Below are 23406 nucleotides of genomic sequence, written 5' to 3'. Positions count from 1 at the left end.
GCTGTAAAATGGGGATAATAGAGCCTAAGTGATAGGTTACAATGAGGATTCATTTATGTAAAATGCCTAGAATAATAAGCACAAAAAGTTCACTATTAACAGTTCCATCCTGTCCTTTCGTCTCTGTGACTAACGCGTATAAGCTCATGGTAGGTTCTAGAGCCCACACTGGAGGCAGTCAAACTGAAGCCCAGGTCTGGGGCTCCCCTGGCAGGGTCTGGCAGCAGCGACAAGGCTAACAGAAAGGCTTGTAAATACCTACGGCACACCCCTGCCTCTGCCAAGGCAGCCCCATCCCTGGAGGGGAGACAGGGCATATTTGGCTGGAAAGAGATCAGATGCGTGGATGCCTGCATGCCTGCCATAGGAACAGGAAAAAGAAAAACAGTGTAAAACACTTTTACAGTAAAAGGGTAAACATTGTCCCCCTTGGGCTGCTGCATATACACACCAAGTTATTTATTGGTGAAAAGATGCCCCTATGGATAGCTAAAAATAATCCTCCTGCATTCAGTTAAGCTGGATAACAAACAGGATTGATTTGTCCTGTGTAGACTACATACTGCGAGGCCTCTGTGGCCTTTCAAGGTGGAAGTTTTGATTGTTGGGTGATTATCCTGGTTAAGAAAACCTGGTTAGAATTGTTAGCAGAGACTGCCTTTTAACAAGATGTATCTTTTGTTAAATGGGCCGTCCGCAAGAGCCAATTTGGTGCGGTAGAAAGTGCAGAAAGTTGGCATTCAAAACATCTGGGCTCCAGGTCTGTCGCCTTCTTGGGAGATTGAGGTCTAAGCTACCTCAGCAAGCCTCAGCTTCCCGGTCTATGCAGAGCGGGAGTTGGGCCCCATCACCAGGGCCAGGAGATGTGTGAACACAATCCTGAAATACTGTAACTCCCTGAGGAGCCTCCCACTTTTCTGCTTTCACTGGGCCAGCTCAGTGTGGCCATAGCCCGTGTTCAACGCCTCTAGTAACGGCTATCCTCCCTTCTGAACGTATGAATTAATAATACTGTCTTTTTTCCACTGTATTATTACAGTGCTCTTAGAAATAAGGGAAATTTGGGGTACCCGGGTGGCTCAGTGGGTTGAGTGTCTGACTCTTGATTTTGGCTCAGGTCCGTCATCTCATGGTTCTTCAGTACCAACCCCGACCCCTGTGTTGGGCTCTGTGCTGGGAGTGTGGAGCCTGCTTAGGATTCTTTCTCACTCCCTCTCTCTGCCCCTCCCTCACATGCATTCTTTCTCCCCTCAAAATAAATACATAAACTTAAAAAAAAAAGTGAGATTTTTCTGTTTGTAGCTCAGGAGTGACCGCTCTTTAAAATTTGTTTGCCTGGGGCACCTGGGTGGCTCAGTCGGTTAAGCATCAGCGCAGGTTATGATCTCACGGTTCGTGGGTTCGAGCCCCACGTCGGGATCTGTGCTGACAGCTAGCTCAGAGCCTGGAGCCTGCTTCAGATTCTGTGTCTCCCTCTCTCTCTGACCTTCCCCTGCTCACACTGTCTCTCTCTCTCAGAAATAAATAAAACATAAAAAAAAAATAAAATTTGCTCGCCTAAAAAATAAAACTTTGCCTAAGTTTAAAGAAAAGGCAACTCGATTTGGGGTAAAATACTAAGTAATAGTAATGATTTAAATGGAGGAAACACCCGCAGACACAAAGCCTGTTCCAACTGTTCCCACTCTGCCGGTCTCTGGATGAAACATCCACATTTTCCAGATTTCCCTCGACTCGCCTTCCCTCCAGGCTGTCAGTCGGAGGGCCAGGAGGCGTGGCCCACCCGCTAGCCCCTCCCCNCGCGCCAGCCTACTGCCTCCGCCCCGCCCCCTCGGGCAGGAGCTCGGCCGCCGTTGCGCCGCTCGGCGCGGCAGCAAGATGGCGGCGCAACAGCAGGGTCCTGTTGGTGGTTCGCAGTTGGCTGGGCCCGCGGCCGAGGCCGACCCCTTGGGCCGCTTCACGTGTCCTGTNAGTCTGGTAGGGAGGGGCGAGACCCGGGCGGGGAGGGTCCCGGAGCGGAAGGTCAAGGACCGGCCTACAGGCGCCTCTTCGCGGGGCCCTCCAGGCTTCCTGGCGGCCTGTGGAAGTTCCGGGGCGCTCTTCTCTTACCTGCTCACTTCCAGGTACCCCGCCGTCTGTTGAGCGCCTACTGTGTTCCAGGCGGCCTGTCAGGCTCCTCAGGCCCGGTTGTGAAGCGGCACCCTGCTGGGGGGAGTAGGGAGAGTCTCCCGTCGGCCCTCGGCGGGGCGCCTGGCCGGCTCCGTCTTTAGAGTGCGACTCTTGATCTCCAGGTGGTCAGAGTTCACTTGAAAAAAAACAAAAAAAAAAAAACAGTCGGCCCTCAGCCGCAGTTTCTTTTGACTAGTCCGTGCATGGCTGCTAAAGTAACGGACGTAGGGCGTCATGTATCCAGTTCTGCCAAGTAATTCGAATGTGGACCGAAGCCGGAAAAACGCTGAACTAGACTAAAAGAACAAAAGGGAAGTCTTGATAAATAGAGCTCACCAGTCGGCCTTGAACTGCGAAAGGGGTTGGGAGTTGCGGAGAGCGATGGTTGGCATTCCTGCTTGTGTACGAGGTTTGCTGCGTTTTGTTTGAAATTAAACTCCCACGGCCTGCATGTAGCTAACACACTGGTTAGGACGACTGAAGGAACTGTGTCTGAAAATTACAGACCCTGGGCTGGGGTAGGTGCCTTGAGGTGGGCCGGATTTGAATCTCAGCCTTGCCCCGTCAGACACAGAAACACACCTGAGTTGAAAGAACTGTAGAAAATGTGGCCACTTCTTGCTGCTGGGAGGTGGCGTTTCCTCAGAGGTCTCCCAGCAGTGCTTAGCATGGGCATCGCCTTGGCATTGTTTTTAGGACACTTTTACTGGAGAGCAGGCACGATAGGCACCCGCTGGGCTTCCCAGGTATTGTTAACTTCTCCAGCAGCCCTGCAGAGGAGGAGGGTTGGCAGTCATTTTGCAGGCCAGGGGACTGAGGCCCACATACCGGCGGCTCATCATTGTATAACTCTTCCCAGGTGACCTGCAGGTGTCTCCTTGCCAGCCCAGAGAATGATTGGCACCTGGCAAGGGCTCCCCAGCCACACTGACTGCTTTTTGCTTCAAGTACTCTAAGCTCTTTCTAGCTTTGGACTGTTCCCACTTGCAGTTGAGTTCGCCTGGAACTCTTCCTGCCCCATCTGCATCGACCTCGCAACTTCCGCAAAACCTTTCCAGACTTCAAGTCCCAGTCTAAGTCCCCTCCCTTATCACTATCTCTACTTAAACTGCTCCTCTGCTTCGCTCTCGGGGCGTCCTTCGTCCTTACACAGAGCGAAACTTAGAGATCATGAGGGCATTGGCCATATCTGTGTTGTCCCTCCCTGTATCCCCAGTGCCTAGCATCTGAGTGTCCATTTTTCAGTCTTCAACTAAAATATTTGTATGCTCACTGTGTGCCAGGTTCTGGGGGCGTAGTAAGAAACAAGGTGATATACTGCCCTTGGAGCTTCCAACCCAGTTAATTGATAAGTAAGACAAGTGTTTCGACTATTATAAAAGTTCATGGTGCAGTGGGAGGGTTTTATAGGGATCAGACTGGTGTGTATGAGTAGGGGAGCAGTCAGGTAATGGGTAGGTGAACTGAGAAATTGGTGGTGGAAGCAAACTTATGTGAGTTACAGTGGAGGCTCGATAGCATTCTCATTGAGTCTTCTTTTCCTTGGATCAGTCCTCCTATATTTACATAATTTTTGACTAATTCATTGGATTTCTCTTTTTTTTTTTTTTAAGTTTATTTATCTTTGATAGAGCAGGGGAGGGACAGAGAGGGGGAGACAGAATCCCAGCAGGCTCAGTGCTGTCAGTAAAGAACCCAACTCAGGGCTCGATCTCACAAGATCATGACCTGAGCCAAGATTGACTCGCCAACTCTTAACTCTCAGTTAACCGACTGAGCCACCCAGGCACACCTCATTGGATTTCAGTTAATGTTTATAAAGAGGCTTGGTCTAGCGCAATTTACCAACTGAACAGCAGCAAAGTTTGAGGTTTTATTGAGCCACATGAACCTTACCCTGGCCAGAGGTCAAGGAGGCAGCACAGGGTTTCAAACTTTGGCTCTTTTCTATACTCACCATTATAGTTCCAAGTGTTCATCAGTTCTGCTGATTGAAGACAGATGGATGACCTGTGTGAGGGCAGCCACGTCTCCCTTAGCTCCAGCCAAGGGCTTGTTGCTCAGCAAACAGTGGCAGATTTTTGCTAACATCTGTGCTTAGAAACCAGCATCTTTGCAGCTCTGGCTGGGTGGGGCATTGAGTTTATATAAAACTTTATTTCAAGCCCTGAATGACTGTGTCCTTGCAATTCAGTGAAATATAGCTGGAGGAGGGACTTTTTACATATCACTGTAACAGAAAGGGTGGAGGACCTAGAAGGCTGAACTAGATCAAGGCCCATAAATAAGAAAGGGAAACTGAAAGCCAGCCCAAGATAAAGGGACCATTTAAAAGCAGGCTTGGATAGGAAACAAAGCTAAAAGGCAACTGATGGAATGAGAAAAGATACTTGCAAATGACATATCAGATAAAAGGTTAGTAACCAAAATCTATAAAGAACTTACCGAACTCAACACCCGAAGAACAAATAATCCAGTGAAGAAATGGGCAGAAGACATGAACAGACACTTTTCCAAAGAAGACACCCAGATGGCCAACAGACACATGAAAAGATGCTCAGCGCCACTCGTCATCAGGGAAATACAAATCAAAGCTATTCTGAGTTACCACTTCACACCAGTCAGTGGCTAAAATTAATAACTCAGGAAACAACAGATGCTGGTGAGGATGTGGAGAAACAGGAACCCTCTTGCACTATTGGTGGGAATGCAACTGGTGCAGGCTCGGGAAAACAGTGTGGAGGTTCCTAAAAAAATTAAAAATCGAACAATCCTACAACCCAGCAATAGTGCTACTAGGAATGTATCCAAAGGATACAGGAGTGCTGACTCATAAGGGCACATGTACCCTGATGTTTATAGCAGCGCTTTCAACAATAGCCAAATTATTGGAAAGAGCTTAAACATCCATCAACTGATGAATTGATAAAGAAGATGTGGTTTATATAACAATGGAATACTACTTGGCAATGAGAAAGAATGAAATCATGCCATTTGCAGGAACGTGGATGGAACTGGAAGGTATTATGCTAAGTGAAATAAGTCAGTCATAGGGGCACATGGGTGGCCCAGTTGGTTAAGTGGCCCAGTTGGTTAAGTGGCCCAATTCAGTTCAGGTCATGATCTCATGGCTCATGAGTTTGAGCCCTGCGTTGGGCTCTGTACTTACAGCTCGGAGCCTGGAGCCTGTTTTGGATTCTGTGTCTCCCTCTCTCTTTGCCCCTCCCCCACTCGCACTCTGTCTCTCTCTCTCCCTCAAGAATAAATAAATATTTTTAAAAATCAGTCAGGGAAAGACAGATACCATATGCTTTCACTCATATATGGAACTTGAGAAACTTAACATAAGGCCATGGGGAAGGGAAGGGGGAAAAATTACAGAAAGGGAAGGAAGCAAACCATAAGAGTCTCTTAAATACAGAGAACAAACTGAGGGTGGGTGGAGTGGGTGGGGAGAGGGGAAAATGGGTGATGGGCATGGAGGAGGGCGTGTGTTAGAATGAGCACTAAGTGTTGTATGTAAGTGATGAACCATGGGAATCTACCCCCAAAACCAAGAGCACACTTCACACACTGTATGTTAGGCAATTTTTGAAAATTAGCAAATTTAATAAAAAATTAAAAAAAATATAAAAATAAATAAAAAATAAATGAAACAAATTTAACAAAGTTAGCAAATTTGACAGTAAATTACATTTAAAAACAATTTTAAAAAGGCTTNTTGCTTGTGCATATTTGGTTAATGGCTGTATCTTGGTGTGTGCTTGAAGGAAGGTTTAAAGCAGCTTTTGTCTACCATCTAGGCTTGGTTTCTCTGGGACCCTCAGTTCTCTTGGGTTATTTTTGTGATCTGCCTTTCAGAAGAGGTACAGTGATGGCCACAAGGCCCTGTCTATCTCTCCAACCTAATCACTTACCCTCTCAGTGGTCTCCCCACCATGGTCCCAAAGCCTTCCTTTCTGCTTTTTGGAAACCCCTTTGCACTTGGTATATCATCTCCGTGTGTACCTCTTTGTGTCCAGGTCTGTGTGGCTATCATAGTTTTAGGTCTCAGCCCAATATTAACCCCCACCCTTTTTTTTTCCCTAAGAGAGAGGGTGTGTGTGAGAGTAAGTGTGGGGTAGTGGGGCAGAGAGAGAGAGAAAGGGAGAGAATCCAAAGCAGGCCCTACATTCGGCATAGAGCCCGACTCAGGGCTTCATCCCACAACATGTGGATCATGATCTGAGCCAAAATCAAGAGTCAGTCACTCAACTGACTGAGCCACCCCGGTGCCCCTCAAATATTACCTCTTTAAAGAAGCTTAGTATGATCTATCTAGATTGATCTCTTTGCCTTGTTTTATTTCCTTCATATACTTAATCAGTATTGGAAATTAACATTTGTGTTTTTCCCCACGGTGCCTCGGTGGCTCAGTCGGTTAAGCATCAGACTTCAACTGAGGTCATGATCCCACTGTGAGTTTGAGCCCCACATTGGGCTCTGTGCTGACAGCTCGGCAGCCTGCTTCGGATTCTGTATTTCCCTCACTCTCTGCCCCTCCCCTGCTTGCTTTGTCTCTCTCTCAAAAATAAACATTTAAAAAAAATCAAGAGAACTGGGATTTTGTTTCCTTCTCCACTTTACTCTCAGTGATGAATCACTAGGCCCCCTCACCTTCTCCCAGCCTCTGGTCTATTTTGTGTGGCAGTGTTAATACTTAGCTTAATGACAAAGAGGAAGAAAGTCCTTAGAGACATAAAAATTTGTCAGATGCACAGGTTACCTTTGATGATACATGTTGAATTCTTCCTAGCAGATTTTGTTATCCTGCCTTAAGTCTCCCAGGTTGGGTGTGTAGCTGAGCTATTTTCATGCCTTACTGTCTGTCCATTCTTTCTGTGTACCTTATCTCAGCATTAATCTCAGCATTATGACCTGCCTAGGTTTCAGGATAGAAACTTGGCCATTTTTGACTTGACTTCTACAAATTCAGTAAGTTACTGAGTGCTGCTGACTCCACCTCTGAATCATTTCATGAGTTAACTCACTGTTGCCTCAGGCCCTCAGAATTCCTTGCCTTAGCCATCTGTTCAGTTTCTACTTCAAGGCTCCAGTCTTTCCTCACCTTAAAAAAAATTTTTTTTTTTTTTAAATCAAGAACTCGATTGTCCATGATAACCTCAGCTATTTTTCTAAAACTCGGATTTGCCCTTGTTGATTGTTTTCGTTAAACATCTGGATTCCTACTGTTTCCTTAGGTGCGTCATTAATTTTTTAAGTCTAAGGGCCTAGAGTATTCTTCCCTTCTTCTGCCAGTTGAGCTCTTTCTCCTAAGGCTGTTTCATGAATGCTCCCTCTGAAGTCTTACCCACCCTTACCTCCTTGGGTCACAACTAGTTGGACTTCTCTTTGTCCTCTCATAGTGCTTTACACTCACCTCTAATGGTGGCACCTCCTGTTTGTGATGCATTTCACATGTGCTTGACGCTGTACTAAGGGTCTGCTATGCATATTCCATCCCAATAATCCCAGAGGTAGCTACTACCATCTCCATTTCACAGAGGAAAAACCGAGGTTCAGGAAAACCCCACCAAGATCCCTCAGTGGCAGGTGCTGAGGTTTGAAGACTGCCGTAACCCCTTTCACCGTGTATCATGATAGTTTGCGTTGTGTTTTGCATTTGTTCCTGTTGGTGGACCTGGCTGTTCCTTGCAGGACCTGTTCCCCACCCCGTTTTTCTGGCCTGGGATGACTCCATGTTTGAATCAGGAGTAGGGAGCAATATGTTTTTAAACCATTATTCATTGATGTCTTTTTAAAAGTTTATCCATTTTTGTTGTCTTGTCTCCACGATGCATGACGCAGGTTCTCTGTGTGTCTTGTTCTAGCTTTTGCTCTGCATGCCTGCAGGAATGTCTGAAGCCGAAGAAGCCTGTCTGTGGGGTGTGTCGCAGCGCTCTGGCACCTGGCGTCCGAGCCGCGGAGCTCGAGCGGCAGATTGAGAGCACAGAGACTTCTTGCCATGGCTGCCGTAAAAATGTATGTGGAAGTAAAATGGAAGAGTCAGTGTCCTTCTGTGATGAGAGGGGGGTAAAACACAGAGCTGTTGCCACGTGTTTCTGAAGTTAGAGCATGACTAGGTGACTAACAGCACGTGTGCATGCTAGTTATCTCTGGCAATGGCTGTGCTGTTCCATTTTAGTAACTTTTGGTTTTGATTTTTTTAAAGAGTTGGTTTAGTATAATGTAGCTTTGAAAACTATAAAATCAGTTACCCCATTTTTTTCTATAAAAGACGCAGTTTTCCAAAGCATTATGAGTAACTTTAATTAGAATGACAGAATGCTATTTATTTATTGTTAAATATGTATTTATTTTGAAAGAAGGAGAGCTTACATACCTGTGTGAGCTGGGAAGGGTCAGAGAGAACTCCAAGCAGGCTCTGCACTGTCCACGCATAACCTGATGCAGGGCTCGATCATGAGCCTGCACCGTGAGATCATGACCTGAGCCAGAATCAGGATTTAGATGCTTAACCAACTGAGCCATCCAAGCGGCTTTGTTTCTTAATTTTTTTAATATAAGATGAGGTCATCTCAAAAAAGTTACCTGCTGTAATGAGTTTGAAGGAAAATTTTATCATCTATATCAGTAGAGATATAAAATTTAATATTTGAGGGGCGCCTGGGTGGCTTAGTCGGTTAAGCGTCCGACTTTCGCTCAGGTCATGATCTCGCGGTTCGTGGGTTCGAGCCCCGCGTCGGGCTCTGTGCTGACTGCCAGCTCGGAGCCTGGAGCCTGTTTCAGTCTGTGACTCCCTCTCTCTCTGACCCTCCCCTGCTCACGCTGGCTCTCTCTCTCTCTCTCTCTCTCTCCCTCTCTCTCCTAGAAATAAGAAAAAATAAAAAAAAAAATTTAATATTTGAACTTTTTAGCACTTGCTAGGAATGTCATAAAGGTCAATATGAAATTATTTGATTATAATAGCAAACATTTGAAATGCATCCACACTGTTGTATAATCATGTTATAATCAAGTGTATTTAACGTCTATTATAAAGGAGAAATAATATCGTCTTATTTTCCAAGAGATACACGCAGCCTTACAGGTTTTAAAATCATTATGATTTTCTTAATTTCAGACCGTACAAAAATATAAAATAATGTAGGCTTGTTCCCTACTCTAGAGATTACATGTTTTAAATGTATTTATTTTGAGAGAGAGGGTGTGAGTGAATGGGGGTAGAGAGAGAGAATCCCAAGCAGGCTCCATGCTGTCAGCACAGAGCCCAGCACAGGGCTTGATCCCACAAACTGTGAGATTATGACCTGAACCAAAATCAAGAGTCAGATGCTTAACCGACTGAGCCCCGCAGGTGCCCACAGAGATGACCTCTTTAAGAGTGATTCCGTTTAGAAGGCTGTAGAACATTTTCTGCTCTCTGACAGACACAGATGTAAGGTTTTTACCAAATATAGCTGTCAGAATTTTAAAAAATATCATAGTATAATTCTGGAGCTTTTTCTCATTTTTGAAAAAAAATTTCACTTAATGACTTAACTAGTCTAATGTTGTCAGTTTCATTACTTTAACACATTAGTGTGGATGGCCATAGAATGGATATATGTTACCATCTCCTTCCTTTCAGACTGATTTAGCACTAGGGGTACATAGTGGGTACTGTTCTGAATAGGGGTATTTACCATCCCTTTTAATTGGGAGTTCTTTGGTTAGCAGCTTAAAGTCGAGTTCTTTAGCTGGAGGTAAGACAGCAAGAAGCATGTGGTAAGCCAGAGCTCAAATATTGAAACTTTTTTTTTCTTGTGGTTTCCTTTAATTTTGAAACTCAGGATATTGAAATGAAATTACCCATTACTTTATCTTTATGTACGCATGATGGATATTTTGGTTTTGTTTTTCTGTATACTTTTGATAATTTCCTTTTTAAAGATTAATGATTGTATTGTATTCTAGGTGTATTATGCCTCAAAAAATGTTTATCTTCCCTTTACCTCCCCTTTTTCTTCATTCCTTATACTTTTTCTTTCTTTTTAGAGCACCTGTGATGAAGCACTCTCTAGGTTTTCTCTTTTCAACTTGTGAAGACTAGATTCTGTAGGAGAAATAGAATTCAGATTTCTGTTGTGTTTTTTTTTTTTAAGATCATTTACCACCACAGTCTGGCACTCTGTACCTTAACTACAATTACTGGTCTTTATCTCTTGTACTGAAACGATTTACTTTTTGCTGCTGCACGTAATGGAACGTGGTTCTTGGCTTGCTGTGAAGAGGCTAGTTGAAATGCTATGTGTAAAACTTTTAAACCTTCACTGGGTTTGGAGTATGTCTGAGGAGAGAGAGCATATCTTGAAATCAAGAACCTCTCGGACAGTTTTTTTCAAGTGGAAGCAGACATCCTGGGTCAAGTAAGAGCTCAGCTTTTGTATCAAGAGAGACCCTGCACCAAACGTGGTTTTAGCCCTGTCAGCATAGCCAGGAGTCTGGTGAGATTGTTTGCCAGGGTGGTTCAAGTCTGCTTTTCATCTTGCCCTTGCTTTGGGACTATGTGGGACCTGGTACAAGGCCTGACTAACTTGTGGGCTCTCATTCTTCCTGTCCAAGTTCTTCCTATCCAAGATCCGGGCCCACGTGGCTACCTGTTCCAAATACCAGAATTACATCATGGAAGGTGTGAAGGCCACCACCAAGGATGCCTCCCTTCAACCAAGGTAAACGACTCAAAACGCTCCCTCTGCTGGAGGTCCTCTTCTGCCATGAAGATGGTGGACACACTGCATGTTCAAGGGCTTAGTTGTAGGAGTCTGGGAAAGTGGACGAACAATTACTATTCTGGCTGCAGATGTTGTCAGTTTTCGTTTTGGGGGTGGGGTGTGGAGGACTCTGATGCCCACTTCAAAGATTAGCTCTGCTATTAAGATCTTTTCAGAACACTTGCTGTGCTTTTGAAGTGATGGCCAGAATCCCTGTCATAACACAATGAACTTTGCTCCTTTTTGGAGGGTGCCGTGGTTGAAGTGTGGAAAGGTACTCACAGAGATGTTTCTTCTGTTCCACCCCTGTCTTCCAGGAACATCCCAAACCGTTACACCTTCCCTTGCCCGTACTGTCCCGAGAAGAACTTTGATCAGGAAGGGCTGGTGGAACACTGCAAGCTGTCCCATAGCACGGACACCAAATCTGTGGTAAGAGGAGCTTTTGATGGGAAAAAGTCAAACAGAAAAAAGAACAGGATTAGTACAGTGAACTCCTGTGTACCCTTCACCTAGAGTCACAGATTAGTAATATTTTACTGTATTATCATATATGCTTATTGATGCTCTACACGTACATACATTTTGCCAGCCTTTCAATAATTAAGTTACAGATATCCTTTTTGCTCCTGCACACTTCACCATATACCTCCTAAGAACAGAACATTTTCTTACAAAATCACATTTTTTGTGTTTGGAAGCATATCGTTGACATAATCTGATAATCTAATATAAAATTCATGTTTAAATTTTAATCATAGGGGCACCTGGCTGGCTCATTTGGTGGAGCATACAACTCCTGGATCTCAGGGTTGTGAGTTCGAGCCCTTTGTTGGACATAGAGATTACTTTAAAAAAAAAAAAAAGTGGACTGCCCTTGAATTTTAACCGTTGTTATGTCCTTCATAGCAATATCCTCCTGCCCTCAAATCCTTGATCTGTGTGTTACATTTAATTGTCATGTCTCTAGTCCTAGGCCTTTCTTTGCCTTTCATGACCTTGACGTTTTTAAAGAGTACAGGCCAGTTGTTTTGTAAGAGGTCCTTGGATTTGGGTTTGTCTGTTTCTTCATCATTAGAAGCAGGGAAGTTCCATAAGCGATGTGTCCTCCAGATGCTGTGTCGGGTCACAAGATCTCTGCTGGCCCTGTTGTTGGTAATGTTAACTTGGATCCCTTGGTGTCCACCAGGTTTCTTCTCTGTAAAGCTACTGTTTTCCTTTTGAGAGTAGTATCTTTATCTTCATAGTTGTGGGGAAAGGGAATGTATATGAAATTATGGGGTGCCTGGGTGGCTCAGTCAGTTAACCGTCTGACTTCAGCTCAGATCATGACCTCATGGTTCATGGGTTTGAGCCCTGTGTCAGGGCTCTCTGCCCCTCTCCTGCTTATGATCTGTCTCTCAAAAATAAATGAACATTAAAAAAGATTTTTAAAATTTTAAAAATTATTAGGAAAGTGCTTATCAGTCCTTTGACATTTAAGTATCACAGACTGACACATAGTTTTTTTGTTTTTGTTTTTTTTTAAATGTTTGGATATGGTCCATTTCAGCAGTATTACCTTTTCCTCTTTTTTCCCTTCAAGTAAGTTCTGTGCCCAACATTGAGGTTTCTGGTACTACAACCTGATTTTTTCCCCTCCTTTGACTTCCTGACATTCCTCTGGTTATTTTGTCTATATTGAAGCCTCTCTTCCTTCAGCCATTGGCCCTCAGTTCTATCCCTTCTCCCTCTATAGAACTCCTTAACTGTTGATGTGTCAGCCAATCCCTTTGGAAGCCCCCTCCTCCTCAGTCTCCTGACCTGACCTCACCCGACCCGCAGTCCAACCCCACAGCCACAGCTGCATGCCCACCAGCTCCTTCCACCAAGGAATCTTCCACCGTTTCAGAGTCCTCTTTTGTCACTATACCTTCCTTATAAATGATGGGGTTCCATCTCTAAGCCAACCTCTGAGGCTTCTGCTTCTCCCTGTCCCAGCTCCTCTCTGTCCGTCTCTGAATTTTCCATTCTAGCCTGACTGATCGTCCATAATGCCTATAGTGCTGCCTCCTGACCTTCCCTCTGTGCCACTGCCTGTCTTGTGGAGCACGCTTCCATCTTTTGTCTTTCCAGGTACCTCCCAGTCTTCAAAGCGCAAATTGACCTCTTTAATATTTTTATTAATTTATTGTTTAATTTCTATCCAAGTTAGTTAGCATATAGTGTAAAAGTGATTTCAGGAGTAGATTCCGTAATGCCCCTCACCCATTTAGCCCATTCCCACCCCCCAATGCTTGCAGCAACCCTGTGTTTGTTCTCCATATTAAAGAGTCTCTTACGTTTTGTCCCTTTCCCTGTTTTTATATTATTTTTGCTTCCCTTCCCTTATGTTCATCTGTTTTGTATCTTAAAGTCATCATATGAGTGAAGTCTTATATTTGTCTTTCTCTGACTAATTTCACATACTCTCCAGTTCCATCCACATAGTTGCAAGTGGGAGGATTTCATTCTTTTTGATTGCTGAGTACTACTCCATTGTTTATAAACACCACATCTTCTTTATCTGTTCATCCATCGATGGACATTTGGGCTCTTTCCATACTTCGGCTATTGCTGATAGTGCTGCTATAAACGTTGGGGTGCATTGTACCCCTTTGAAACAGCACTCCTGTATCCCTTGGATAAATATCTGGAGTGTGATTGCTGCATTGTAGGGTAGTTCTATTTTTAATTTTTTGAGGAGCCTCCATACTGTTTTCCAGAGTGGCTGCACCAGTTTGCATTCCCAGCAGCAGTGCAAAAGAGTTCCTCTTTCTCCATACCCTTGCCAACGTCTGTTGGTGCCTGAGTTGTTAATGTTAGCCGTTAACGTGAACTCATTGTGGTTTTAATTTGTGTTCCCTGATGAGTGATGTTGAACATTTTTTTCATTTGTCTGTTGGCCATCTGGATATCTTCTTTGGAGAAGTGTCTATTCATGTCTTTTGCTCATTTCTTCACTGGATTATTTGTTTTTTGGGTGTTGAGTTTGATAAGGTCTTTATAGATTTTGGATACTAACCTTTTATCTGATCTGTTATTTGCAAATGTCTTCTCCCATTCTGTCAGTTGCCTTTTAGTTTTGCTATTGTTTCCTTCACTGTGCAGAAGCTTTTTATTTTGATGCAGTCCCCATAGGTCCCAAATCGACTTCTTATGTGAGGGCTTTTCAGCCTCACCCCTCTCATCTCCGCATTTGCTTTGTAAAAATAGCATAGATAGTTGTGTTTTACTTCGTCAGCTTATTTTTCATCTGTCATTTCCTTGTTTTTCTTTGTACTTTTGGATCATTTTGTGTGCTGGGTCAGAAGGCCATCGTCGAGGCCCCTACTGGGCTGACGCATTGTCCTGACCACAGTAGGGGATCAGGAAAGGGTGGTATCATGGCCAAAGCCGTTAGGCACTCTCACTCATTGGACCTGAGTAGGAGACTGACCCTGTTTTCTGGGATACGAATGTACATATGAAGGAGCGGCCAGACCCTAAACTGATGTGTCAGGAACGCTGCCCTGGAAGAAAGGAGGCCAGCTGCAGGCCACAGAGGACTAATGTTAGCTCAAATGTCAGGTGCTTAAGACTGTTCTTCTTTGTCAAAAGGTTTGTCCGATATGTGCCTCGATGCCCTGGGGAGACCCCAACTACCGCAGCGCCAACTTCATAGAGCACATCCAGCGCCGGCACCAGTTTTCTTATGACACTTTTGTGGTGAGTCTGGAGCCCAGGGTCTGATCTCCCCCCTGAGATGACAGCACAGCAACACCCCTTCTCTTACCTGGAAAGCTATGGGCCCCATTGTTGAGTGTGGCACTGATGTGATGGGCTCCCTGGAACAGCAGCTTTGTGGCTTACATTCGTGAGCCCGCTGAGAGGCCCGAGCCTTTGTTGTGTGGTATTCAAGAAGGTGAACTGGCCGGTCATCCGCAGTGAGACATCATGTAAGATTGCTCCTGGGGTTTTTCCCAGAAGTTTTTCCCACTTTCTTTTGGTACGTGTAGTTTCTGCCTGTCCCAGAACCTGGCTTGGGATCCTGAAGCTCAGCTGCCCAGGGGGACCCAAGCAGGTGCTGGAAATGGTCTTCCTGAGGGTTTGCAAGCCGGGTGGTGTCTGACACATGGCCATGCTGCCACCGCGGCTGCTGATTGTTAGTGTGCAGAGGTACAGGCCCAGTGCTGCCAGTTTTCTCCACTTGTCGCAACCCCAAGAAGCTGGAAAGGCAGTTTCATATGAAGTGTCACATGTTTTTTAAAGCCTTTTAGGTCAAACAAACCACATCCACTTGCCAAAGTAGTTATCCAGTTTGTATCCTTTCCCTAGAGCTGAGTGGTTTGAAGGGGCCTGCTGTTGTGTTAGCATTATAGTAATAGATAAATTTGGCCAACCTTTTGGTAAACCATTTTGTTTGTTTGCTTACGTATATGTGTGTGTTGTGATCACTTCAGAATAGTATTCAGTCTTACTAGCTATGTTTCAGGACCCAAGGAGGAAGGCATGACTCTTTCTTAAGTTGTCATAAGAAACTATATTCTCAGTCTAAGAGAGTGTCTGAGATTCAGACTTCAAAATAACTGTCCTTTTTGTTAGTGCTCTGAAGACCAGTGAAATTCCCAAGTCCTAATCAAGTAGATAATTTGGCCTCATTGAATTGAAAAGGCAGGTTTCACTCCAGTGTCCTCCCATTTGAGCACTTGGTCTGTGCCAGGCCCCGCGCACTACAAGGTGCTCTGTGGTCCTCCTGGGCCCTGTCTGAGGGAGCCGTCAGTATTGCCATCTTCAGGATGAGGCGGCAGAGGCACAGACAGGTCCAACAGTTTGCCCAGAGTTTCGTGGCTGGCGCCGAAAACGAGCGGGGATCCGTCCCGGGGCAGTGGCCTCCGCAGCCCGCCACTGGGCCGTCCCGCTTCTCCTTTTGAACGAGAGCCTTTGTGGCTGTAACGGGTGCTGGGACCAAGCGTCTGTGTTTTGCCCTCAGGATTATGATGTTGATGAAGAGGACATGATGAACCAGGTGCTGCAGCGCTCCATCATCGACCAGTGAGCAGTCTCTGCGTCCAGCTCGTGCACCAGAGCTTTCGTCGTGTGTTCGGCGTGAAACGTGTGACTCCTTCACCTTAAATGTACAACAGACCTGGAAGTGAACTGTCGTCACTTCTGACAGGGAGAAAGGTCCCCAGGTCAGAGCCGTCCTCTCCTTTGGGGTCTCCCTACTCTTAACTCTGTCACGTGTCTGGTCTTTGATTGCTCCTCAGCTGCTCCCTGGAGTTTCTGCTTCCTCTTCTGGCAGAGAACCCAGCTCCCCCACCCCTTGTTTCACTCTCGTTCCTCCCCTCTAGCGTTCATCTCTCAGGCCCTCTGAGCCGGCCAGGGCCTGTTCTGGGTCACGAATAGCACACATGAGACCAGCGTCTCCTCTCCTTGTCCCTGCTCTGTGTGCGCTCTGGCAAAAGCGTGTCCAGTCGGCAACGGCGCTCCTGTGCTGCAGGGGTTCTTGTTTGTTGGTCCTTAGCAGCTACCAGAAGCGGGACTTTACCTCCTGGGAAACACCTCAAAAGGCCTGTTGGGGTGAATGTTCTGGGTTGAGCATGATCTGATGCTGGAAGTTTTGATTAGTTCTATTTTCCTACCACGTCTGCACACCCTTAATATTAACTGGTTCAGTCTTAAATGCCTGCATGGTGCCTTTTTAGGGTAAGGTATAACCGTATATTTTTAGTGACAATAAGTGTTTCTAGGTTAGGAAAGTTAAACTCCATTTATCCATAAGTGGGGAGGAGGGTCAGCTAAGAGCAGTGCAAGGGCCGTAGCTTTTTGGTTCTGATTTTCAAACTAATACGGTATTTTCAGATGACTGGGTTATGTTTACCTCTCTGTTTGGGGGCCTGCTTACATTCTTGTCCTTGAGGCACGAAAAGGAGTCCTCGAATAAGAAGGAAGAGGTTTGGGGGCTCCTGTAGATATTATAGTTATTTTATCTTTTATTTGGTAATAACTTAGATTAAACTGGGTATTGCTTTTCTATCACAAATGGGTTCCTTATGAAACAGGCTTCCATGTGTAAATCAGTGTGTGAAAACCTGCCTTGTTGAGCAGAGGTTATGGGAAACCTGGCACCACAGCCTCTCTTTGACAAGACACACTGTTAAAGAGGCAAACCCGACTCCTCTGAGCACTTGTTAATGGAAACTGTCTGCTGGAAACTATCTCAAGAAACTTGAAGCTCACCAGGTTTTGCAACATTAATAAACACAGGGCTGAGAGCTGTGTCAGTCTAATCTGTAGGAGCGGAACCAAAAGACATGTGGATTTAGGTTCATTTTTTCATGTCAAACCTCTCTATGCTGAACATGGAAAGTTTTTCTGCTCAGTGGCTGAGGTTGCAAGTGACAGAGAGCTTTGGGCCTGTGTGCACTGCTCTTGTGGGCCTCTCCCTGCTGCCGTGGGGGCTGCGGGTACCTGGTGCCCAGCAGAGACGGGGCCCTTTGCTGGGCAAAATGGTTTTTTCTAATGTGATGTTGCTTCAGAGGGCCCAAATGTTAAGGTCCATGTCTTCACTGTAGTTTCTGGAAGTTCACTTAGACCTCCCTGAATTGAGAGGTCTAAGTTTGGAGGGAAATTTGACAAAGCCTTCTTTTGAGGGAACTGATGAGAGTATCCATCTCACTAGTGGTACGAAGAAACTGATTTCCTTGTATTAAGTGCACTTCATGTATTTCTAATAAGATGACTTTCCAGAAAGTGAAATTTGTTATGTTCTGGCTTTTAAAAGGTGAAACATAAATAAATTTCTTAATTTATCCGATTGGCAAGCTGTAATGCCTGTTTTCATTAACGACCTTTTTTTAAAATTTCAAATGTTTGTTTATTTTGAGAGAGAGGGGGAGAGAGAGAATCCTAAGCAGGCTCTGTGCTTGACTCCATAAACCGTGAGGTCATGACCTGAGCCAAAACCGAGAGTTGGACACTTGGGACTGAGCCACCCAGGCGCCCCTCATTAACCACCTTTTGCTGAGGTTTAGGCCTGAGGCAACACCAGAAGATTGTTACTCTTTCTAAGGGAACATTCTTGTTTGTCACAAGTCCCATCTGGCTCTGATCTCTTTTCTGACACTTTAATGGTGGGGCCTCAACGAGCTTGTCCTCTCTGGGAAATGCACACAACCCCTACTTCTCGCAGCTGGAAGCTCTGGTGAGGCAGGAAGTGACCGGGCCCATGAAATAAGGCTTTATTTAGACACGTGGCTTCAGCTCTCTTCTAACGACTTAGCAGCAGCCCCAAGATGCTGTAGTAAAGGGTTGCGTGCATTAAGATCTGAGGTCATGGCGTGTTTAAGTTCTGCACACTGCCACTGGCTGTGGGACGTCTGGCAGATATTTTCCCTTCTTAAATCTGTTTCCCTACAATAAAATAGGAGTATTTTCTGGCTTCTGGTTTCTTTATAAAGTAGGAGATATTTGCTATTTATTAACTAGCTACCAATTATTAATCCCTTGCTTATTAGTTTATAATTATACAGTTAATATGTGCCTAGCACAGAACTGACACATAAAAGGTGCTTAGTAAATAACATATATGCCTGCGTGTAAGGAAATCATTTTTTTCAGTAAAGAAACTTTAAAAGTTTTTTGGGCTAGTTGACTGTACAGGCATTTATCACTGCACATGAACTATTCAAATGTGTACTTATTTTTAATCACATACCTTTAAAACAAATGTAGAAGTATTGCTTTTATCTAGTCACACACTTCCAGGAGTAGCTGCATCTTAAAGATGTTGGGGTTCAAGGAGCAGTGCACACACGACCCTGGCAGGACACTGCTGCTGTGGGCGCTCGGCTCCTGGGCCTCTCTCCTGGGCCTGTCCACTCCCCTCCCCGTCGCATGGGAACCTCACATTTAATATGGCCCAAACTGAGTTCAGCATCTCTAGCTTCCTCCCTCTGTGCATCTCCCTCTTCTGTATCCGCTCCTCTTGCTACGGACAGTACCAGTAATTTCCCAGCGACTCACTAGTCTTCTTACCCTGCCTTCATACCCCCAACTTTGGCTAAAGCAGTGAAGTCCTGGACTCCGGTTACACATCAGGAAATCACAAGTTCTAATGTACTACACACGGTGGCAGTCCTTGAAGTCCCTTGTCATCCTAAACAGGTCAAGAAAATGACATTTGAACTGAGACCTGAGTGAAACAAGGGACAAGCCTGTTGACCAGGTAGGGAAGAGCATTCCTAGAGGGAACGTTCAGAGGCCCTGAGGTGGGAGCCCGTGTGTTACACTGGGGCACGACAGCGAGGGGCCGTCACGGGAGTGAGTCAGGGCAGCTGCGGGGGGCAGATCTGGGGCTTTTCTCTCAGTGAGACGGGAGCTTGGAAGTTCTGAGGGACAAGACCTGATCTGGGTTTAAAGAAGATCCTTCTGGCTGCATACGGAGAAGGGACCATAGCAGGGAAAGTAGACGCAGAGACCAGGGAGGTGGCTGCTGCAGGAATCCAGGTGAGAGAGACTGGTGGCTGGGGAAGCAGTACTAAAGTCATCTGATTCGGTCAGAAAACAGAAGGTTTTAAAATTTTGTTGTTTGTTTATTTTTGAGACAATGCAGATGGGGGAGGGGCAGAGAGAGAGAGGGGGAGACAACAGAATACGAAACAGACTCCAGGCTCTGAGCTGTCAGAACAGGGCCCGACGTGGGCTCGAAGTCTGACTGACAAGATCATGATCTGAGCTGAGGTTGGATGCCCAAACAACTGAGCCACCCAGGCGCCCCCAGAAACGGGAAGTTTTTAAAAACGGAAGTGTGAAAGCAAGTGAGGAGTCCAGAATGACTTCAAGGATTGGGGCCTACATGATTTGGTGGACAGAGGGGTTTTTGAATTGAAGGGAAAACTCCAAGAGCAGCATTTGGGGGGGATTGGCATATTTTGGGAATGAGGACTTTGGACTTGGGATATGACTTCCAAGTCCTTGCACCATGCACAGATCCAGAAACTGCCAGCCCTTAAGCAACTCAAAGAGATAGAATAGGATATGCCTGGAATGCTGTTAGGTAACTAAAAGTTACTCTAATGATATCTGTTATTTTGGTATCAAAGGTGGGTATGGATCAACCAATTTCTTAAAACGTATGATGAGACAAAATGTTTCTACTTTTGATTTAGATATGTAAGCATTTGAGTATTTCATCTGCAGTGGTGAAAGTTTTCACATTCAATCTGGCCAACAAACTTCTAAAATTTTCCTTATTGGAAAATGGCTGATTTCTTCATAGTCAGATATATATGGTATTTGCTGACCACCTACTATATGCCAGCACTGTACCAGGCACTGGGGATTCCCATATAATCAAATATATAATTATGAACTGTAAGCGTTCATGGTAAGGGGTTAATAAATGGCAGTCGTTTAATAAATAGTAAATATTCCTACTTCATAAAGAAGCCAGAAGTCCACGGGCTCACAGTATCCTCTAGACCTTTTCTCCTTTCTCCACCTGGGCCTTCTCCCTCCCTCTCCTGTGACTTGCGCGTCTCCTGCTACTGGCTCTTCCCCCAGACAGCATTTGAACATGATTGGGTTTCTCCCACCATCTAGCTACTGGCCCCTAACTCTCCTCCAAGTTCATACCTGACATCTTGAGCTGGTTCTCCTCCCCCACTGCTTCAGTTTCTCTTCGTTCCCAATTTTACTCCTCAGCTAGTCCAGCCTGTGCTTTGAACCCTGCCCCTCACCAGAGACCAGACGGGACGAGGTACATCACTGACTCCAGCAGATCCTTAGTCCTCCTTAGTCCTCCACTCCATGTTCAACCTAGTTAGTGCTCTTGACCCCTCCCTCCTCTCAGAAACCGTGGCTCTTGCTGGCTTTTCTGCTGCACCACCGTCCTGGTTTCTTTTCCTGTTTCTTTTCCATGTTCCTTTTCTGTTTCCTCGGCAGCTGCCACCTCCTGGTTCCCTTCCCTTAGCTGCTGGAATTCTTCAGGCCCTGCCCTAGACTCCCCCCACGTCCTACCCAGGCAGACTCCCCCCTGCCCCCCCAACTGCTCTCCCCTTGCCATTCGTCACCGTCCGTGTGCTGATGGGCCCGGATCCGTAGGTCTAGACAAGGCAGCTCTCTGGAGCTCCAGGCCCACACGGCCCGCTGCTTCGAGCTGTCCACCGCACGACTGCAAGGCCTCTGGCTCTGCGTGGCCCAAACAGAGCTCTTCCTCTGCCCTCTTACTACCGCATGCTAGGTCCTTCTCCCCTCAACCTCTCCCTTAGGGAAGGTGCTGCACGCCCCTCCGGCTCGCCCGAGGGTTAGCCTGATCATCTTTAACTCCTTTGTCCACCTCGACATCGCGTAGTGGCTCCCAGGTCACACGCTTGTGTTTTCTCACTATCCCACTGCCACCAGCATCTCAAAACCTGCCATGATGTCACCTGGATTATTGTCGCAGCTTCCCTTCTGCCCCCTCCGTTCATTGCATCTTCCACCAAGCAGCCAGAAGGATCGGATCCTTGAAAACCCTTCAATGGCTCCAGTTACCCCCTGAGAAAGTCCCAACACCTCACTGAGGCCCTCCAGGCCCCCTGTGCCCCGTCCTCTGCCTGCCTCTCCAGCCTCAACTCCTGACACTCCTACTCCCTGTGCTGCGACCATATGGGCCTTCTTTCTGTGCCATGAGTGTGCCGGGTCCCCCATCCCTCGGAAATCTCGGTCCCGCTGGCTCCCTTCCCCCACTTCCCCCACTGCTTTTGCCTCCCAGTTGCAGTTTGGATTCCTAAATCAGCATTTCATGCCTGAGGTTCCTGTAGAAACTTCAGATTTTAATCAGAGTATTTATTTTAAAAAGTATTTGAGAGAGAAAGAGTGAGCAGGGGAGGGGAGGGGCAGGGAGTGAGAGAGAAAGAATCCCAAGCAGGCTCCTTGTTGTCCGTGCAGAGCCTGACACGGAGCTTGAACTCGCGAACCGTGAGATGATGACCTTAGCAGAAACCAAGTGTTAGACGCTTAACCGACTGAGCCACCGAGGCGCCCCCAGAGGTATTTCTTAAACTTTTGTATAAATACCCGGGCTATACTAGAAGTTCCCTGAGGTCAGGATTCTTACTTACCTCTGGGACCCCGTTGCTCAATATTCAGGTAAAATATAGGACTCCCACTTACATGTTAATTTCAAGCAAACAAGTAACTTTAGTGTAAATATGTATCAAATATTTCACAGAAGTATAATTTGCTCAAGTCAGAAGTGAATGCCAGGAATATTCATGCTAAAAAATTTGTTGTTCATTAGGAATTCACATTTAATTGAGTGTTGTGTGTTTTATACTGGTCAAGTCTCTAAACCTTACTCAGTGTGTATTAGCAGAGTAAATGTTCTGAGCATCTGCTATGTGCTAGTCAACTCACACCTCATTAAATTATTATTTGTGTGGGGTGCCTGGGTGGCTTAGTAGGTTAAGCATCCGACTTCAGGTCAGGTCATGACCTCACAGTTTGTGAATTCGAGTCCCGCATCCGGCTCTGTGCTGACATCTCAGAGCCTGGAGTCCACTTAAGATTCTGTCTCCATCTCTGCCCCTCCCTGGCTTGCGTTCTGTCTCTGTCTCTCTCAAATACAAACATTAAAAAAAAATAAGTAAATAATTATTTGTGCAATTCCTTGTTTTAACGGCTGTCTCCCATACTAAGAAGTTAAGCTCTTGAGCTCAAGGACTATGCCTATCTTGTGCCCTACTCTCGTTCATACTTGGCCCCAAATACTTTCAACAAATATTCCTAGCATTGAAGTGGAATTAAGAGGGGCTCTTTTACAATGGTACTTCCTTTCAGGGGCACCGATTTCGGGGCCTGTGCGGTGGTAAGGAGAGCCTGAAGGGGGCAGTGTCTCCTGGAGTCTGGGCCCGGCCCCCACTGTCTGTGGAGAGGTTGGCTTTCCAAACGGGGAAGCGCAGGAGCCAGTGGGCCTTGCTGGGCAGAGGCGGGTGAGGCTCAGACCAGCAGGCAAGAGAAGATGGCCGCTACCTGGTGGAAACTGGCTCTGCCCAGGCCCTCGATGACGACCTGGGCCCTGGATGCTTTCCTGCCTGTATTCATCTCATTACCCCCAACCTTCCTTCCTTCGTGCCTGCTGAGCGCCCCATATGGGTGCTGCCGGCGCACTAAGAGTACAGGAATAACAGTGTCAATAATCCTTCTCATCCTTTGGTTCCTGACAATAGCGCCTTCCCACCCGCAAATAATTCTGATTTAATCCTCTAATTCCTGAAAGATGATCAAAACCAGGCATTCAGGTTACTCCGGAAAAGTTAATCTCCTTGAATCCTCTTAACCAGCCCTTCAGGAGAGACGCTAATAGCATTCCCATTACCCAGATGAGGGAGTGGAGGCCCCAGAGAATGAATAATTGGCCCAAGCAGGGACCCAACACTTGGTGTTACAGCACAGAAGGGTGCTTAGATGCAGGGTCTCGGGCACACTGCACAGCCTCCTC

The 23406-nt window shown here is 46.0% G+C and overlaps 1 protein-coding gene across 1 annotated transcript; it reads left to right on the top strand.

The window, feature by feature from the left end:
• The first annotated feature begins 1834 nt into the window (after window positions 1-1834).
• On the top strand, window positions 1835-17739 carry RNF114 (ring finger protein 114). The gene is made up of 6 exons (XM_077778336.1): window positions 1835-2123; window positions 8040-8190; window positions 10774-10880; window positions 11240-11354; window positions 14541-14648; window positions 15913-17739. The coding sequence occupies exons 1-6, from the start codon at window positions 1879-1881 to the stop codon at window positions 15976-15978; spliced, it is 792 nt and encodes a 263-aa protein (XP_077634462.1). The 5' UTR covers window positions 1835-1878; the 3' UTR covers window positions 15979-17739.
• The last annotated feature ends 5667 nt before the right edge of the window (window positions 17740-23406 follow it).

Source organism: Crocuta crocuta, unplaced genomic scaffold (genome assembly GCF_008692635.1).
Source record: "Crocuta crocuta isolate KB4526 unplaced genomic scaffold, BGI_CrCroc_1.0 scaffold27, whole genome shotgun sequence".
NCBI classification, from domain to species: Eukaryota; Metazoa; Chordata; class Mammalia; order Carnivora; family Hyaenidae; genus Crocuta; species Crocuta crocuta.
Note: the sequence above shows the minus strand (reverse complement) of the source record. Positions and strands in the feature narration are given on the sequence as shown.